This window comes from Falco naumanni, chromosome 8 (assembly GCF_017639655.2).
Source record: "Falco naumanni isolate bFalNau1 chromosome 8, bFalNau1.pat, whole genome shotgun sequence".
Taxonomy (NCBI): Eukaryota; Metazoa; Chordata; class Aves; order Falconiformes; family Falconidae; genus Falco; species Falco naumanni.
The window spans coordinates 1,670,746-1,690,552 of record NC_054061.1 but is presented as its reverse complement, the minus strand read 5'-3'; the positions used below and the strand labels follow the sequence as shown (position 1 = coordinate 1,690,552).

The window sequence follows — 19,807 nt, the reverse complement described above, 5'->3', positions numbered from 1 at the left end:
AGGAGCTTTGGGAAGTTGGGGGATGGGGGAGCAGTGGGGTTATATATCCCTGGCTGCCCCCGGGGCACCCAAGGGCACCAGCTGCCTGGCATCCACTGTGCTGAGGCAGGGATGTGCTCCTGCCCAGCTCATTAGGCCCTGCTCGCTCGTCTAAATTAGCAGCTTGATACAGGAGGGACCACCTGTGTCAGCTGCCTACACCGCTGGTCCGGTCGGTTCCGACTTGTTTCTAATGTTTTGTGAGGGGATGTGCTTGCTTCCATCAGGCCCTCCTGGGGAATGCTGGGGCGGGTTTTGTTTTCCCCTGGGAAAACATCTGACGCGTTAGGGTTTTGTGGGGTGTGGTGGTTTTTTTCCTCCTATGAGCTTTATACAATGATTTGCTTCTAGTGCTGACTGTCACTGAACTTGCAAACGTTGATCTGCGTGTTACCGCCCAGCGCTGAGCCGCGCGTTCAGCAGTTGCAAGGAATGAAGGCGCTGGATGCCGTCGGGTGGCCGCCGCCGCTACTGCGGGGGGCTCGGTGCCAGCGGCAGCCCTGGACCCCGGAGCTCCGCGCCCGGCGCCGCCGCCCCTCCCAGCCGCCGGGGGCGCTGCGGGGCGGGCCCCCGGCCCTTCCCCCGCCCCCTCCCTGCGCCGCCCCAGCCGCGGCACCGGCCGGGGCCGGGCCGAGCTGCCGCCTCGCAGTGCCCGGGCCCGCTGGCGGCTGCCTGCGGCCGAGGTGAGCGCCGGGCCGGGCGGTAGCGCGGGGCTGCCGGGCCGGGCCTCTCTCCGCCTCGGCGGGCCGAGAGCCCCGGGCGGCCGCGCTGCCCCCGGCGGGGTGGGGGCGGGCTTGGAGATTCTTTCCGGTTTGTTTCTGTTTCTTCGTTCGTTCCTGCGCCGCGCGGTGCTGGGGCTGCTGCCCCCCGGCGGGGAGCGGGGGGGCCCTGCCGGGCTGCCAGGCCCGGGGGCCGCGGCCATCGCAGCCTGCGCCGGGGAGCTGGAAAATACCAACGATTGTATCGGTGCTGTGAGTTACCGGGCGGGCCCGGGCCCGCGCAACGACAGCGACAGCGCCGGGAGGGGTCGCACGGCGCCGGGCGCAGCGGGACGGAGTGCGGGGCCGCGAAGCCTGGGCAGCGCCGCCAGCCCCCTCCCGGCCAGCGCGGGCGGGCCCCGGGACCCCCCCCCCCGGTAAGGGCAAGAAGGCCCCGGGACCCCCGGGAAGGGAGGGAGCCCAGCCCGGCCCGGCCGGCAGCTGCGGCCCGCGGTCCCGGTCCCACGCCCGCCCGGTGCCTGCGCGGGAGGCCCCGGCCGCCGCCAGCGGCGCTGCGCGCACGGGGCTGTTGCCGCGCCTGGTGCAGGGCGCTGGGCCGCGGCCCCGGTCCCGGTGCTTGCCTTCGGGTCCGTTGTCCCTTTCACACGCTCACGGATTGTGCCCCGCCGCTTTTGCCGTTGGTGTATTTCACCGTCTCCCCCCCACCGCCCGGCCTTGCAGCTGTCCTTGGCCATCAACACTTATTTACGGTCTGCTTTTTGACTTTCCAATGTTCTCTTAAGGTGCTTTTTTTTATTTTATCAAGCTATCGATATTTTTGAACCTGTAAAAAAAGCTGTGTTATATTTTACCTTGTTTTATATCACTTACTTTGGTTTCTAAGTCTTATAGTAGTATAAAATAGCTACCAAAATTAATAATTTGAATAGGATGTGTTAACTTGGTTGATGTTGTAGAGTGGTGTTAACTCCACAGGAAATTTAAATGTCTTCAGAAGACAAAGAAGCTCAGGAGGACGAGCTGCTGGCTTTGGCTAGCATATATGACGAAGATGAGTTCAAGAGAGCCGAGTCCGCCCAAGGAGGAGAAACAAGAATTTGTCTGGAGTTACCCCAAAACTTCAAAGTATTCGTGAGCGGTGAGTTGCGATGTTCTGTGTCACCCCAGCGTCAGGTTGTGCCGAGCCGATTGTCTGGTACTCGCATGGTGGTCGCTGCGGTGGCAATGTGTAGGAGCACCCATGGAGAGCACCAGGACCGACCTGTGCTGTGCTTGTGCTGTTCCTGGCGTTTATACCTGAGCTGGTGGTTTCATCATATATATAATCTCTTTATTGAGGTTTAAAATTAAGAAATGAGTAATAGTATGCCTTTGAAATAATTAAGTTTTGGTGTTGGGTTTTTTTTTCCCCCTTGAGGATAAGTCTTTCCAGGTTCTCGGTTTGCGCAGGATCTTGTATTTCACAGTCCTAGGGTTTGCTGTTTTAATCGTATAGATGCAAACCCATGATATTTTACTGCACTGAGAAGTTTTTGTTATTTACAGTTGGATAAATAATTTTAAACCCAGAAATCTATCAAATGAAAAGACATATATTGGGTGCTGTCATAAACAGGTGCAGTTCCTTAGTTTTTCCTTTCTTTTATTTCTCAAGCTGTCTCAATTGTCTCTGATTCAGACAGTTCCCCGGAGAACCTGCAGAGCGGTGGGTTTGAGTACACCGTTTGCTTTCTGCCTCCCCTCGTGCTGAATTTTGAGCTCCCACCAGACTACCCGTCAACCTCCCCGCCGGCGTTCACCCTCAGTGGGAAATGGCTCTCCCAGGCCCAGGTTTGCACAATGGTTTTAACATTTTAACAGAGCTTTTGTGTTCATGAGCAAGTTCATAATTAACAGTGCTCTGGGGGATGTTAATATAGTAGATGAAAGGAAAATTAAGACACATTTACAATTACTCTTTTAGTTGGCTCTTCTTTTCTTTCCTACTCGTTTGTGTTTGGTCACCATTCTGAGGAATGACAGTTTGCATCTGTGAGCATTATTTTATGTGTATTCTCTGTATATATTAAACCCTCCAGTATCTGAAATCTTAAGTGTGCACCAAGGCTGGCTGTGGGAGGAGAGGAAGATGGTAACAAGTTGTCAGAACTTACTGAAATCTGGAATGTTTTTTTCTTCCCTAGCTCAGTGCTCTTTGCAAACACTTGGACAACGTATGGGAAGAGAACCGAGGCTGTGTGGTCTTATTTGCCTGGATGCAGTTTCTGAAGGAAGAAACACTGAATTACCTGAATATTTCCTCCCCATACGAGCTAAAACTGTGCTGTCCAGGGAGTGGGCAGAGCAGGACACCTTTGGTCCCTCTTGACAGCGAGGATAGTGGTGGTGCAGCAGGCTGTGCCGCAGCCAAAGAAGAAGTCATTGATGCAAGAGCTGTACAGGATGTGGAATCATTGTCGAGTCTGATTAGGGAAATCTTGGACTTTGATCAGGCTCAGAGGAGGAAGTGCTTTAACAGTAAGATGTACTTGTGCAATATCTGCTTCTGTGAGAAGCTGGGTAGTGAGTGTATGTACTTCATCGAGTGCAGCCACGTGTACTGCAAAGCCTGCCTGAAGGACTACTTTGAAATACAGATCAGGGATGGTCAGGTCCGCTGCCTCAACTGCCCGGAACCGAAGTGTTCTTCTGTTGCTACTCCTGGCCAGGTAATAGAAGTGTGCAAGCAGGGCTGGTGGCATTCTGCTAACTTGCCAATAATTACAGAAGACAAAGTGTGGCTTTTCATGGTGAGCGTTGTGAATGAATATCCCCAGGGAAATTTTTTTCATGCTCTGAGCCACACAGAGGCATCGGACTTAAAACCGGATCACTTTTGCCTGCTTTATTAGTACTGGCATTGATCAGAGGTCTGAATTAGTGTCCCATTGCATTCAACACTGCATGCTTTTCGTTTGATTAATTGTTATTAAAATAGCATTTATAGGAGTATTTTCATGACCCACGGGAGGCTATAAAGTGGATTCATACCAGCTGTAGGTACTTTTTCATTGACTTGCTGGTTTTTGCTGAAGCTTGCCAGCTCAGAATTTCAGATGCACACAATCTGTCTTTGATCTTTGTTTAGGTGAAAGAGCTGGTTGGAGAGCAGCTGTTTGCGCGCTATGACCGCCTGCTTCTGCAGTCCAGCCTGGACCTGATGGCGGATGTAGTGTACTGCCCCCGCCCCGGCTGCCAGACACCGGTCATGCAGGAACCGGGCTGCACCATGGGCATGTGTTCCTGTTGCAACTATGCTTTTTGTACCCTCTGCAGGATGACTTACCATGGGGTCTCTCCGTGTAAAGTCACCGCAGGTGAGTCATCGTATTTCAGAAGTGGATGGAGAAGCAGTTAAGTCTCATGTGAAAAAGACTGGAAGTCAGAAATGAAGCAAGGAAACTCATCACTGTGTGAGCTTTCTAAAAGATCAGGCAGATTCATTTGGAGTAGGTCTGTTGCTGACAATTAAAAATTGTTCCTTTGACACACCACAGCTCAGGAGGTCCCTAAACTGCTGATGGCCAAATGCTGAGGGGCCATAGCAGGGGAAGAATAATTTTATATGTGCCCTTTTTTACGCTTTCCTATGAATCCACTACTTTCTGTTGTCAGAGTTGATGCTGGAATTAGGTGGATGCTACTCTGCCTGTTTAACCTCAAAATCCAGTGACAAAGTTTCATTAAATGTATGTTCAGAAAAAATATTTCCATTCTTCCATTTATTTTACATTGTAGACTTGTTCTAATTCCATTGACTTGTCTCTTATTATAATGAAATGGTGTAAAACAGTTGAATTTTGGGGTAGCGGGGTTTTAATAGTCTCATCTTTTTCTTATGTATTCTAATGTTGCACTTGCTTTTCAATTAGTGATGTTAGTTTCCTTCGAGAATACTTCATGCTGTTATTAGCTGGACATCTTTATATAATATATTACAAAAGCTGTTTTGTTTTATTTTATTTCCAGAGAAATTAATGGAATTGCGAAATGAGTATCTAGAAGCAGATGAGGCAAGTAAAAGATTTTTGGAACAACGCTATGGCAAACGGGTGATTCAGAAAGCCCTTGAGGAGATGGAGAGTAAGGAATGGCTAGAAAAGAACTCCAAGTCTTGCCCTTGCTGTGGGACTCCTATAGAGGTAAGCATGGAAGGGAAAGGCTGAAGGATCGTAGTTACTGTTGAGGGTTACTAACATAAATCGAGTCAGATCTTATTTAGGCTGAAACAGAGATTTGTTTGTAGCCTCCAAGTTCACCTGGGTAGGTAAATTTCTAGGAAACAGTATGAGAACTTTCCATTTCTGTCTGTGTTCTGTAGAAAAGGTGATGTTTCTGGAGCTCAGGGACTTGAGTAAATACAGCAACTGGTACTGTTCAGACTCAGTACTAAAAAGATCCAGGTTGACTATGGATCCATATGAATCCCTTTTGTTTTCCCTGTGTTTCAGGCTACTGCTGTTTCAGGCTACGGCCAGGAGATAAAACTAGCTTCAGAAAAATATTAATTTCCAGTATTACTAGTGTTATAGCCAATTTACAATTCTCTGATTCTAGCCCCTAGTTCTTTTGAAGGGTGAGAAGATACCAGTGTTACAACAGAGTTGGTATAAAATGTATTCATTAGCTGATGTGGTTTTGAGGACTGTTACCACATAGAGGCAGGCCTGACTGATTTTGTTACTGCTGTTTCTTGTTTTCTTCCCCTCAGAAACTAGATGGCTGTAACAAAATGACGTGCACTGGCTGCATGCAGTATTTCTGCTGGCTTTGTATGGGTTCTCTGTCAAGGGTGAACCCATACAGGCACTTCAACGATCCATCTTCCCCATGCTTTAACAGGTACGTATTGACGTGTCCCTTCTAGTGCTGTGCCACTTATTTTTCTCCTTTTTCTTATAGTCTCTCTCAGATTATTCTTACCTTGAAATCTGTAGTTACATGGTTTCTTCTTTCAAATATTTACACTGACAAGGACTCAACACTAACAATAAAAAAACAGGAGTGATTCGGGATATGGTTTTGCTTTTTAAGAACTTTTGGTTTATAAATTCTAGAGAAGTCTTCTGGGCCTGTTCCTAATACTTTATTTGCTGCCTCTGACTAGGAGACAGCCTGTAGTGAAGTTTCCTTGGAGATGCTCAGGGGCAGCACAAGGTTTTGGGTAAGAGATGCTTCTAGAAAGCTGCAAACTTGCCTTATGTCATCTCTGTTAGCGATGTATCCAGAGACAAAGGGTGCCGCTACTGTCAGCACGAACGAAAGGGCAGGCGGGTCGGAGAGGAGTCGTAGGCAGCCTCTGCGTTTGTGTGTATTCCGCTGGGTCCTGTGCCCACTGCGGTGATATGCAGTGCCTGGATACAGAAGTCAAAATACCAGTAGTTCACTCAGTCCTCCACTGTGTTCTGCTGTAACAGATGTGCCTGACAGGCATTACTTTTCTCTCTTGGCCCTTCTTTTTCACCATTCCTTCTCCCAACAGGATTTTTTTCACTTCCTACCCCATTTTCCTTTCTGGTTTTGTTCTGGTGTTCTTTTTTCTGTCCATTTACCTTAATCTCTGCCTATCGGAATATTTTCTTGCCTTTTGTTCGCCCCACTATTTATACGTTACAGCTGTTTGCCCAGCTCTGTGTTGTCAGGTTAGATCGTAAGCTGTTGGGAGCAGGCAGGCTTGGCCTGCTGGAATATTGCTGCCTAAAGACCAACTAGGAACTAGTGGGCTAGGTGTCTTCTCATGCATTTTTGGATTAGTAATAATTTTCAGGGATTTCTTGAGACGACATGTTTGTGAGGTACTGCAAAACCTTCTGGTGTAATGTGCTGTAGAAGTGCAGAGCGGCTTATTTTAATCAACTTTGAGGACCGCAGCATGAGGCGTTTATGATACTGGAAAAGAATAGTGAAACTTTCTGCTTTTGTATTTTTTGTCACATTTAGATTGTGGGTTTTTTTAACATATTTTACTTTTTTAACATCCTGATGTAAATTATTTGCTTTCTTTCAGATTGTTTCAAGCCATGCATATTGATGGTGAGTTCTGGGAAGTTGAAGACCAGTAGCTTTTTCTAGCAACAACAGCAGAACAAACCAGAGACAGATGCTTTCCATTTTTGTGTCATTTGTTTGCTTTTCACTTCCATTACATGATAGAAGAATAACTACCTTGCACTGCAGGATAGTCACATTTCAGAGGCTGTTGCCAAAACCAAAGGAGACCATTTTACCCATCCTGTGGTCAGGAACACCATGGAAGGCCCCAATAATCATATTGATTGTTAAAGACAAATACAACCAGTCAGAAGTTGGAAAATTACTATGAAAATACTTACTAAGAGGTGCCCCTTTTTCAAAAGCAAGCAAAAAACCTGAACCCCCAAATCATAGAAGTATTTGGCAGTTCCCTTTAGGGAGGCTGACCTTTTTAGGATCTTGGCTCATATCCATTGTGAGTTTTCGGGCACTTTTATTATGGCTGTAGTGCTCTTTCTGGAACTGATGCTGCTTGGACAGGGAAAGTTTTCTGATTCAATACAGAAAATTTCTTCCGTATTTAGCAGCTGAACTTGTTGCTTCTATAGCATTTCCTGACCCATTTCTCTGAAAAGCAGCTCTGTCACTGATACTTCCTAATGATGCTAAAGTTGATTATCCCTAACCCCCTTCTTACCGGCTCTAGTGCCTGGGCCTTTGCATTACTAAATGCTTTGGCAGAAAATGGATGACAACCATTTCCACAAATTCAAATCAGTCTGACTCATCTCAGCATTGCTGTTCTGTTCACTCGCGTTGCCTCTCCTTATTTTGACAGTGATGAGTGCTAAGGCGATGAACTGAGTATGTGGCCAGTGAGAGGGTGAAAAGTGTGTCACATATTGAAACACATTTTTATGGATACGATACATAGTTGATATTAACTTGAATTCCTCAAGATACTGAAAATTACCTTGTCTTCTCAGATGGTGAAGTAATTTATTTTTTACTAACCCCTTCATATGAGGAATTTGATTAGTTGAGTTTTGCTTCTGGACTTGATGCCTTCTTTCCACTGTTTTTGCCCTTCAAATTATTTCAAAACCCAAGTTGTTTACCCTAAAATCTCAGTAAGTAGTTTTGTGATTGTGAAAGTAATTACTGGAGGGAGCCACTAATTTTTTAGAAGTTTTTCCACTTGCAGAATGGTCTAAATATTTGTTTTGAAATGAAAACTGCATGTGCTGTGTTCAGAACAAATAGCAGGGTCCGGATGGATAGCTCAGGAGCTGAAATACTCTTCAGAAACTCAAGGTAAACACCTCTCACTCAGTTTTGACCGATAGTAAATAAATTTATGCTCGGATAATCTGGCCAAAACGAGTGCTGATTTAGTTCCCTTCACAGAGGATTAAAGTCTGTGCTATTAGAATTGGCAGTGATTAAAAAGATGAGATGATAAAGGGTGGATCTCTTTGTCTCGGTTTAGGCTATAGGACAGCATGTAGGGAAAGTTTACATTGTGTATGGTTTGAATTGTATTTCCTGCACCTTTCACATGCACTAAATTCACTTTAAGACAGTAAACATAGTTGTCTCCCCGTTTTGTCTTCAGTCTGGCATGTATATGGCAGCACAGGTTGTGTGTGGGACAGCTCTACTTTGCGTCTGGGTGATGATCGCTTCTAGCCCACATCTGCTACAGGGCCAAGGCCCTCGTGCACGTGGTCGTCCATAGAATGATGTCGACCAGACCTGGCTTGCACAAAGCTCTCAAGTGAAGCTGGCAGAGGATGTGTTCAACTGATAAATGTTTGGACATTTATGTATGCAGAGTGCCCTCTGACCCATGAGCCCTCATTTCCTTTCGGAGGTACGAGCCCCTAACTCCTACGTGGTGCCATCGTTGACGTTGCTCTGCGCTCACTGCACTGGATGTAGCCAGCTCTGAGCTGCGATCCCCAGTCATTTCCACTCTGGCCACAATTTTAACTCTACAGGCTGAATCCAAAAGCTGCCTGCTTTCAGGAGGAGCTTCTTCCTGCTGAACTGCTTTTGTGGGCAGATGGGCAATGTCTGTGACACGGGGTGTGTGCTTAAACCCCGTTGTCCTGCCTGGGTGGAGGATGGATCTCTTAACCCTACAGGAGGCTGGGCCGGTCCCGGATGCCAGGGGGTACACTGGGATGAAAAGCTGTGGCTGGGGATGCCTGCCAGAGCGTAAGTGCTACAGTGAAGTATTTGAAGATGTTGCAGTGAACTACCTCTGCTTTTCAAGAAGTTTGGAGAGAGAAGGAACAGTGATGTAGTCACCACTGTGTCTGTGAACTCTGGGCACTTGGGGACCCCTGGGCTGGAGCTCCCACATTCTGCAGTGAGGCAGAAGGGGATAGACCCTCTGAAGAGGGGACAATCAGCTGGTGTCGCAAAGGTAGGACAGCTAAAACCAGAACCTGTCTTTACAGGCAGACAGCATGGTGGGCAACTCGTAACGTGCTGCAGTTTCTTCAGGGTTTGGGGGTTTTCCCCCTCTTGCAGACCTCACTTTCTCCGTTTCTGTGCATGCACCAGCAGCATCAGATTATTTGCAGACACTGTGGTACTAGGTAGAGAGCTGTCACCCCCTCCTTTCTCCATCAGGGTTCCCCACTTTTTTACATGAAATGGCTGCTGCTGGCAGGACAGAACCATAGCAGGTGTTTGGTGGAAACCGGCCAGCAGACTGGACAAAGCAGGCAGCTCTCGAAGCAGGGAGCAGCAGCAGCTATGTCTACCAAACTGCTTTCAATACAGCTTTGCTTCTAGGCAACAGAGAAACCTTGTGCAAGCTACGAGGTCTTTCTCATGCTCTGAAGGTTGTGGTGGTCTGTTCAAAGATGGTATTCCAAGTCCTTCCTGTTCAGCCACAAACGGTCCAGTCAATGTAACCATTAAAAAAAAAAAGACATTTAGCGTAGAAAGTTAATTACAGATCGACAGCTTACAAAATTTCTGCATAAATAAATGCTGCCTTGTTTGTCTTGCTCCTCATGTGACTGCATTTGATAGGAAACTCGGGAATCGAGTTTCAGAACTGGTGGGTTTTTGCCAATACAGGCTGTTGTCCACCTGTGTGGGGCTTTGTAATTAAACACAGGCTGAAGCCAGGGGGAACAGGGTGGTTTTTTTGAGGGTTATATGGCATGTACTTGCAGCAATATAAAGCACTGGGCAGGGAAGGGGCGGGGGGGATGTCGAGGGGAGAGAGAACCGCTTCAGGCTCTGCACTGACACAAATTAAGACAGTACTGAGCAGCACAGGGAGAAATCACTTAGGTTTAATCTAAACAAATCTACCCTCCTGTAGTGTACTTCATAAAGCACCAGGGCATAGAAAATTATACCCCAAAACTGAACATGTAAGGCTTCTTGTGTGACAACAAACAAAAGCATACCGATACATAAAATGCATTATCATTACAGCACTGGTGAATGCTGCCTATAGCCTCTCTCTTGCTGAGACGGTAGAGCTCAAAGCAGGGTTCAGACAGGGCTTTATCCAGTCAGGTCTTGAAAAACTCTTAAGGACGGACTGGGCAGCCTCTCTGGGCAGCCTGCCCCACTGCTTGACTGTCCCTCTGGGGAGTTTTTTTTCCTTACATCCAGTCTAAGCATCTTGTCTCAACTCAAGCCCCGTTGCCTCTTCTCATCTTCCCCCATGCACTGCCCAGGGCAGCCTGGCTTCATCTCCTTGATGACCTCCTCACAGCTGTGAAGCACACTGCTGTTAAACCGTCACACTAAAGCTGCTCAGTTCACATTTTAAATGACTGTAATGCAAGAGATCTTTGTGAGGGGGAATCATACAAAAGGTACCTGTCCTAACAGCAAGGAATGCATCCCAAAGCAATACCCATTTGGTTTCTGCAACATTGTACTTCCCTGTATCTTCATATTTGTGTTTTGTGGCCTTCAGTCCATTCACAGATTAAAAACTCATCCTCCATTAACTTTACCTTCAGAGAGTAAGTTAGTGGAACGCAAGTGTGCTGGAGCCCATCCTTATTTGGGTAATTAAGGCAGGTGTTTGGCATCTGTCTTTTTAATGGACAGAAGCAAGGACACAATCATTTTGCTGATTTAAGAACAAATACAAGATTCTGCAGCAGTTCCCTTTTCTCACAGCTGGTTTTCAACAGAAAAGCTGGTTCAGCACTACTCCAATTAATCGCTGTATGGCTTCTTAGACTGGCTCCTTTCTGCTTCCATCTCCTTCATGCTGTATAAGGGTTCCACAAGCTTGTTGTGAACCAGCATTAAACCTGATGTACAAAGTAAGAAGATGACTTAAATAGATAATAAAGCACAATTCTCATTCATTGGATGCTAATGAAACTAGACATTGCTAGAGCCCTTGGTCCCTTGCTCCCATACCCATACAGTTAAGCATTTACCTTTGTACTTTTATTATTGCTGTACACCTCAGCTGTTATTATTTAAGGAACATACTCCTTTAGGAGCTGATCAAACAAAGATCTAATGGAAAGCATGGCTTCAAAACTAACAGCTGCTTGGCCTGGTCAAACGCTCACCTTTAAAGTATTTCACTGTCTTAACTTTGAGTTCCAGCGTGGCATCCTCATCACACACAAACACAGTGTTGGGGTGCTTCTGGAAAGCAGATACTGTCCACATGTGGTTGACACCTTCCTCAATAGCTTTGTACAAAGCAAAGGCTTTGTGGGCTCCTGTGATAAGAATCATCACCTGGACTCCGAGACACAGAGGATGGCAGTTAGGGTCCAGAAAATGCGTTCAGAATGAGCACACCCACACCCTGCTGAACCGAGAGCAGGCTGCCCTGGTGCCTAACAGGGGGAGATCTCTGTCATCCTCCACAGAGGCACTTCACTGTATCACAGTTCTGTCTGTATTTTATTTGTCAAATTAAATCATAGCCTGATGGGTCATCGTAACGTTTCACATCCTTTTAGCTCCCCTGTTAGGCACCTATATGCGGAGACTTAACAAGTATAAATCAAGGTATAGTCTCAGTTAAAAGTTATCCCATACAGTTTTCATGATCTGCTGGTGTAACGTCAAGTCAACCAGTGATTCTTGCAGTTATTTCCCCAGATGAAATTATTTACCGAAGACATCCTCCCAAAGCTTTCTAGCTCCCTGTGGATAACAGCTGTACTGCAGGGTTATGCAAATTTAAGCGTTAGCAGAGCGGAAATGGAAGACAGAGCAAGAGCCTTTCCACAGTGTTGCAGGATGCAACAGAACAGGAGGATCAGGAATTCAATTCAGCCGCCTGTGGCAGGAAAAGCATAAGCTGGCCTGTGCCAGCAGGGTGCCTTGCTGCTCCAGGACTGGAAAATCTCAGGCACTCCAGGAAGCCCTGCTCAGGAGCTACTGTATGAAGTCACTGCTTTTCTCCTAACCTCTCTGGCATCCATGACAGTGCCTACTCCGACTGTCAAAGCCATTGTGGGGACTTTGGAGAGGTCACCATCGAAGAACCTGGCGTTAGCCAAGATAGTGTCCATAGCCAAGGTCTTCACCCGTGTCCTGGATACCAAGCTTGATCCAGGCTCGTTGAAGGCAATGTGACCGTCTGGGCCGATACCTGTGACAGAGACAGTTTGACAAAGTCTGGCTCTAACAGTTATTGTAGGAGGCAGAGCCAACAGCACTCCTATTCAGGAGGATATAAAGGGCATTCAATGCTTCCAGGAACAGATACAGATTGGAGGAAAACACTTGCAATTTTTCTGCTCAAGCTCAAATTTTCTTCTGGTAGGAATGACAGCAAAAGTCCCCTCTGAGGCCAACAGAGACTCTGCCCTAAGTGTGCTGGGAGAACAATAAAGCAAAGTAGACAGCAGAATCTTAAGGCAAGCTGATGGGAAAAGCTTGCATTAAGCTCGTGTTGGCTCAGAGGACTCTACTCCTAGCAGCTTCCTCTTTGCACTGGCAATTGTAATACAATTTATATTTGGTACAATTCTAGCCCAGCTTGTTTCTCCTACTAATTGTTTCCTGAACAATTCACTTACTAGATTGAAATACTTAAAACTGGAGGAGTGGTACAGTGAAAGACAAGGTTGCCAGCACCCATGAGCGCCCAGAGTGACAGAATATGGGGTGGCTTTCAATGCAAATCCACCGGACTGCACTGAAGATAAACTCTCCTGACAGTAAGTGAGATAGCTGGTGGAAGACAGGCAGTGCTGCCTGCCGGTGTTCAGAAACGGCTAGTCCTTTGGGTTTTCACCTCCAACAAAGAGTTCAATTCCTCCAGCGGCTTTGATTTTATCCTCAAACGCATCGCATTCTGCTTGTAGATCAGGTGCATTTCCATCCAAAATGTGAACGTTTTCTGCCAAGATGTCAATATGCTTAAAGAAGTTATTCCACATGAAGGAATGGTAACTTTCCGGATGATCCCTTGGGAGACCTGGTAACAGAGCATGCACAGGACTAAGACCAACTGAAAGAGTTCTCACCTGTAACAAACACCTATATGCCCCTGCAGTGGCTTTGGTAATAGAGCACAGCTTTCTCTGTCTGTCATTTGTGACTCCCTCAACTTCCGTGAGTTGTTTTTATTTCCCTAAATAGCAAAATTACAATCAATCGCAACAGCTCCTGTAAGACATGCTCATTTTAACATGCAATAGATGTTCCAGAAAAGCAGGCACGCACTGTGCCTCATCTGTTACTAACCTTCCAGCCTTCCTTCCAGTTCATATTAGGAGGAATGATTAAAAAACTGTGCAGAAGCCTGGAAAATAACTTTGTGCATTTCCCCCCCACCCTACATGCTATAAATCCACACTGGACTGCCTACTGTCTAATGTTGCTTGATAAGGATTGTTCACAGAAAAAAACTATTGACCAGAGTAAAATCAGCATTAGCAAATATTTAGCTTGTATGTTTTTCACCTTTGGAGCTTTAGGCTTGCCACTGATCTCTGTACCCTTTCTTCTGAGAAGGCTATTTCACCACAGCTTCATAAATGAAACAATCCTCTGCTATCTTAGCAGGAGCGCACGCCGGTTACAGAAGGGCACTTGGACAGGTAACACATCAGTCCTTGTAAGAGATCTGAAGCTCAAGCGACCTTTATAATCCCAGAGCAAAGGCGGTGGTTCATACTGCATGCTCTCTCAGCTTGAAATAGTAAGGTGAGCCCTTAGCTGATCATACCTAAGTTCAGGCAAAAATACAGCAGTGCCTGCTGTGCGCAATACCGGGCAAGCCCTGACACCCTTTAATACTTCTTGTGCATGCTTTCAAACTGGCCCTGTTCGCTCCCTTGGCTGATACAGACTTTAGCCCTTCCTACCTTGCCCTTTTGCAGGCGGGATGCGCCCCGCCGGCCGCGGCGCCGGCGCGGGGGCACCGCAGCCACTCGCGCAGAACGACCGACCAAAGCCAAACGCTTCTTGCGTGCGGGCACTCACCCACGTACTCGTCCATGTTGAAGGTTTTCACGTACTTGAAGGAGAGGTCCCCGTTGCGGCAGTACTCCACCAGCTTCCCGTAGCAGCCCAGCGGCGTGCCGCCTGCGGGGAAGGTGCCACCTCAGCCCCGGGGAGAGGCCCGCGGCCCCGCTCCCGGCCCCGGCACCCACCTGTGGGCAGCCCCAGCGTGAAGAACCGCCCGGGGCCGGGCCCGAATTGGACGATGCGGTTGCGGATGTACTTGGCGGCCCACTCGCTGGCCTGCTCGTACGTCTCCAGAATGACGAGCTTCATGGCGGGGCCGGGCGTCGCCTGGGCAGGGCGGGAGCCGAGCTGAGGAGCGCGGCCATCTTACCGCCGCCGCCCCGCTCACCCCGCACCCACCCACGCACCTACCTGCCTGCTGCCGCGCGCTCGCGCTGCCGTTGCCCGCCGGTCTCCTCAGCGGGCACGGCCGCGGCCGCCCTCCGCGCCCGCCCCGAGGTGGGCGGTGAGCGCCGGGCCCGGCCCCTCCCGGCCGCTCGCCCCAGGAGCCCGCGGGCGGGAGGAGCGGGCCGGGCACTCGCCCCAGGAGCCCGCGGGCGGGAGGAGCGGGCCGGGCACTCGCCTCAGGAGCCCGCGGGCGGGAGGAGCGGGCCGGGCACTCGCCTCAGGAGCCCGCCGGTGCGAGTCCCCCCGCAGGGTCACAGCGCGCCCTGCAAAGGCCTGGCCGGAGCTGTTAACTCTTCAAGAGCTGTCCCCTCCACAGGCTGCTAGCTCCAGAAGACTAGTAACAGTTTGGGTATTTAAGGCTTCCCGCCCACCTTTCTCTCTAACTTTGCTGCACTGGTACTACAGGAGAACTTGTTTCAGCAGCGCTGTGAGCAGTATTGGCTCCTCAGTTTGGAAGCCTTATGACAAGGCTCTAAAGCCCCGTGGCTGGCTTGGAGAAGACAAACAGTAATACCGCATTTTGAGTTATTGGATCGGTTTACTATAAACTGCTGAAAACTCCAACTTTAAAAACACAAACATCATCTACGAATGTCAAAACGATGCAGAACTTCAAATTAAAATACGACTTACTAAAAAACAATCCTGGGTTTTTTACTGATTTTCACTTAGTAGCAAATCTTTATCATTATATACTGAGCTATGGTTATGTATATATGCAGTTCAAGGTGGAGAAAAGCTTCTATGAATGCACTCGTGTTTTCGCCACTGCATGATAAGTACACACTTAACACACAGCCTACTAGATCCCAGTGCAAGATGAAGAAATGAAAGAAAAAAAGCTGAAGGTTTTTTTCCATTTTCTAAGACTAAATTTCAGAGCTTTCTGCTAAAAATCAAGACTGAATACATTTTTTGTCCACAAAAACTGGACTTAAAATTATTTAGCATTTTCAGTGTTCACCACAGAGCAATTCTGCCTGAAACAAAACCAGTTATTAATTTATCCACTGAAAATATTTAAATCATTTAGCAGAAGGAATTTTGAGAAATCCAAGGCAAATTCTTAAGTGTTATGGATGAAATTCATACTCTGCAATGACAGCAGCACTATTTTCACTTTATAACAGTTTAGGTGGTGCATAACCTTATGCAGGCTTGTCCTCCTCCACCTCAGCGTGGATTCCTTTCATTACAGGACAGCTGGAACACCTGGTGACACACCGCAGGAAGCTGTAGCAAATGTGGTGTGATCATACAGTGTTTCATGCCTGGAGTAATTTAAAAGCATGGGTGTCGCCCATTGCCAAGAGACCATCTGCTATCATAGTTTTGTTTAACTCACTCTTTTTTTTCCCAGTTTTGTCCTTCAAACTGCACTTAGAAACCTAGCTCAGGCTCAGATTCTCACCTTTCAGAAATTGCCTGGGAATTCAGCAATTTTCCTTTATGCTTTCAACCACCCCGAGACAACCAGGCCTGTTCGCATATCCTCACTGCTGCCAGAAGGCAGGCTCTTGTTTAAAGACAGCCTTTCTGATCCAGTTTCTTCCACTGAACTTCTTTCAGGTGTTGAAAAGACCTACGTAAGGCCAAGTGTTCCAAGAGGCACTGAACAATTTTTCCTCTCTCGGATGCCCCTAGGTGGTGCCCACAATGTGCAGGTGAAAGGAGAATAAAAACATTTTTTGTCCTACCGAGCCCCACCAGAGACAGATGGGCATCCCAGACTCCAGTGTGCAGTGGTGGTTATTTAGTGTTGCTTTGTGCCTTTCCCAGATACTGGAAGCAGCTTGGCTAGTACTCCTTAGAACAAGGGTCTGGGAGTGTGGAGTTTACACAGTGCCTCCCACAGCATTCCTGGCTCTTCTGGCTGTTGCCAGCTGACAGCAGGAATGAACTATGGAAAACAGTGTCAGAAAACAGAAGTTATACACTTCCAGATTTAAGTCATGCTTTTTATATTTAGATACGCATTCCAGAATTTGTCTCCAGACACCCTGAACTAGAAAACAAAACAGATTTCTACTCCTTCCAAGTTCAGGGAGAAATTGGGAAAGAGGAATTAACACACACGTGTGGGATGGCAGGTGGTAGAAACCACCAAAACCCAACAAACAAACCAAACCCCAAAACCAGCCAAGACCCTTAGTCTCAGATTCCTAAAAGAGAGCAAAGGAACCTAAACTGCATAACTTGACATGATTGTTTTCATACTTAAGACTAGGCCTACCGTTACGAGGTCATTAAGCATTACTAATGTATGTATTTCCTAGTCAAACCATCCCAGCTAGTTTCGTTCCTAGACATGAGGTGGCAGCACAGGGACACAGTCCCTGCAGCCTGTTGGTGCTGCCTCCCAGAAAGCGACCAGCCCAGTTACACGTGACACAAGCTGCTCTCTAAAGTTGAGAAATCATCAGAAAACTCTAAAGCCTGCACAAAAGAACTTTGCGTGTAATTCTTTCACCTACTACCACTTGGCCACGCCTGCCCTCAAAAGCAATTGTAAGCTACCACCACCCTAGAGAAAAAGCGCAACATCCCTGTCGCTTCCTGTCCTGCCAGTCGCTGCTGTCAGGCAGCCAGCTTCTCCAGCCCATGAACCATGGCATGCATCGCAGTCTTTCCTTCACCTCTCAGAATCGCGATAGCCCCTACTGGAAAAGGCATAAAAAGCAGCCGCTGCCCACCACCCAAAAAAACCCCCCAACAACCCACCCGCACAAATTCTGGAAGACCCTTCTCTCTGTCCAGCATTCCTGCTTCAGAAAAGGAGGATTGCTTCCTGCTTCTGAGCATGTCTCCTTCAGACAGGAAAGCTTATAAAACCCACCTCGCAAGAATACTGAGTGGTTTCATGTTTCGAATGGAACCTATATGCATTTACAATCAGCCTGTAGTTTGGAATGTGCATTCTCCAAAAACCCACAACGCCAAGGAAAGCCTGTGTTTGTGTCTTACCCGCTAGTGGAGACAAAGCTGTTTTGTTATCACATCATGGGAATCTCATGACGTCCATCTTGCCATTTTTTTCCCCCAAAACTGGATCTCCTGTGCAGGTGCCTTGACCTTACTTTGTTTTATGGCGAAGCCAGCTTTCAGAAGGATTGGAACTATTTCTTCCCTTTCACGAAGACTTCTGCTGTAATGCCCCACATGTTGATGACATGTTTTCAAAATTTTTAAACGCTTCTGTAATTAGCTGGGAGAAGAGCAGTGGGTGTAGGAAGATGTTTCCCCCACAGGCTGGCTCTCTTGAGAAAAGGCAAAAGGTGTAATTATTAATAGTTCCCATGAGATGGCACCAGAAGTACAAAGGTGATGACAATACCGCGTACACAGACCTGACTAGTTTCACAACCAACAATTCTAGCATACTGCAAGCCAGTACTACAAAGTACAACAAAACGAGAACCTTGGCCCAGGCCCCAAGGGCAATTAATACCAAAGCAGCGAGCATATGCTGCAAGTAAGGTGTCACACAGCTCTGAGAACAAGCGCAACAACTCTGAGAGTAAATAAAGCAACACTGTGACTGGTGACCATTAAACCAATACAATGAACACTTAATGACAAACTTGTTTCCACACACTCTGATCAGACCTGTTGTTATCTCAACCCTTCGTGCCCCATGTCAGATGCCAAAAAGGAATGTCGTGGTTTAACCCCAGCCAGCAGCTAAGCACCACACAGCTGCGTGCTCCCTCTCCGCTCCCTTCAGTGGGATGGGGAGGAGAATCAGAAAAAAGTAACACTTGTGGGTTGAAATAAGAACAATTTAATAACTGAAATACTATAAAATAATAATAATAATAAAACCAATTGTTATTAAAAGGAGAGAGAAAGAAAGAAGAATAAAACCCAAGGGGAGGGGGGTGGACAACCAAGTTATGCACAATACAATTGCTTCCCGCTCACTGACTGATGCCCAGCCAGGCCCCCAGCAGCGATTGGCAGGCCCTGGCCAACACCCCCAGCTTATATCCTCAGCATGACATCCTATGGTATGGAATTGCCCTTTAGTTAGTTCAGGTCAGCTGTCCTGGCTCTGCTCCCTCCCAGCTTCTTGTGCACCTGCTTGCTGGCAGAGCATGGGAAACTGGAAAATCCCTGATTTAGAGTAAGCGCTACTTAACACACTGATGTTTCAGTTGTTACTATCAACGTTATTCTTATAATAAATCCAAAACATCATTGCACCAGCTACTAAGAAGAAAATTAACTCTATCCCCAGCCAAAACCAGGACAAGGAATCTTTAAAAACAGAAGGACCCTATACAGGAGGCAGGCGTACATAAGCCACATGCAATCAGGATGCTGACATTTACAATAACAGGAGAAAAAAAAAAAGCACTGGCGATCTTAATCTAAGAATCACAGAAAAGCCAAGAAGCATTTAAAAGCACATGGTTTAGGTGATACAGATGAAATTGTATTTTCCTGAGTAGAGCACAGACCAGCATTCATCAAAACACAAGAACAATTCAACATCCCTGCAAGGGCAACAAAATCCAAGTAGCTACTACAATGGGGCATAGTTTCAAAAAGAGAGTTAAACTATTTTTAAATAAAGAGAAAGTAGTAGTGCAGCTAGAAAAGTAAAAACATTTTCTAGTGACAAGAAAACTATTTAAATACATTACCAATCACTTTTTATTGCCTGTTAGGAAAGGCTAAGCACCAATCAAAAATAATAATTCAGACAAAGTGGAAGAATGACATCCCTTAAGAAGTGGAAGTTATGCTGAAATGCAGAAAATAGATGAGGTTGCAAACTATTGTATTAAAACACAATATGGCAGGCCAGAAGTATGGCTTGGGGAAAACAGCTTGCAGACAGGAAGAGAACCAAGGACTCCTTTCTCAGCTGCATCAGGGACTGTGAGACAATCAGAGAGTTCTTAAGGCCAACTGATGGTCAAAACATAAGGAGGGCACCAAAAGTGATTTTTGCACCTGTTTTGTTTCAGAAGAATTCCTGTGACAAAAACTTCCTTTACAGCAGTTGCGTTTCAGAATATTTTAAACTGAAGTGTCTGTAGGATAGATTACAGAAGAGATTAAGCCATCAAAATGAATAACAACAAGTCATTAGACCATATGGTATCCCTTCAAATGCTCAACTTGAGGATGAAATAACAAGCATAATA

At 46.9% G+C, this 19,807-nt stretch overlaps 2 protein-coding genes across 7 annotated transcripts; one reads left to right on the top strand and one right to left on the bottom strand.

The window, feature by feature from the left end:
* Positions 1 to 622: 622 nt before the first annotated feature.
* Positions 623 to 9,758, top strand: RNF14 (ring finger protein 14). Of its 3 annotated transcripts, none has more exons than XM_040605055.1 (9): positions 623 to 722; positions 1,734 to 1,896; positions 2,437 to 2,588; positions 2,942 to 3,466; positions 3,886 to 4,114; positions 4,767 to 4,939; positions 5,509 to 5,639; positions 6,805 to 6,830; positions 8,386 to 9,758. In XM_040605055.1, the coding sequence occupies exons 2-9, from the start codon at positions 1,743 to 1,745 to the stop codon at positions 8,457 to 8,459; spliced, it is 1,464 nt and encodes a 487-aa protein (XP_040460989.1). In that variant the 5' UTR covers positions 623 to 722; positions 1,734 to 1,742; the 3' UTR covers positions 8,460 to 9,758. The 3 variants fall into 3 exon arrangements, with proteins under 3 accessions (XP_040460989.1, XP_040460992.1, XP_040460991.1); XM_040605057.1 differs by having other exon boundaries at positions 718 to 849; XM_040605058.1 differs by lacking the exon at positions 8,386 to 9,758 and having other exon boundaries at positions 6,805 to 8,357.
* Positions 9,759 to 10,835: 1,077 nt separating this feature from the next.
* On the bottom strand, positions 10,836 to 17,638 carry GNPDA1 (glucosamine-6-phosphate deaminase 1). Of its 4 annotated transcripts, none has more exons than XM_040605061.1 (7): positions 17,619 to 17,638; positions 14,393 to 14,534; positions 14,223 to 14,324; positions 13,030 to 13,212; positions 12,197 to 12,381; positions 11,342 to 11,516; positions 10,836 to 11,071 (listed from the first exon to the last, which is right to left on the bottom strand). In XM_040605061.1, exons 2-7 carry the CDS (start codon positions 14,514 to 14,516, stop codon positions 10,974 to 10,976), a joined length of 867 nt encoding a protein of 288 aa, XP_040460995.1. In that variant the 5' UTR covers positions 14,517 to 14,534; positions 17,619 to 17,638; the 3' UTR covers positions 10,836 to 10,973. The 4 variants fall into 4 exon arrangements, with proteins under 4 accessions (XP_040460995.1, XP_040460994.1, XP_040460993.1 ...); XM_040605060.1 differs by lacking the exon at positions 17,619 to 17,638 and adding an exon at positions 14,615 to 14,733; XM_040605059.1 differs by lacking the exon at positions 17,619 to 17,638 and adding an exon at positions 14,615 to 14,699 and having other exon boundaries at positions 14,393 to 14,555.
* Between the last annotated feature and the right edge of the window lie 2,169 nt (positions 17,639 to 19,807).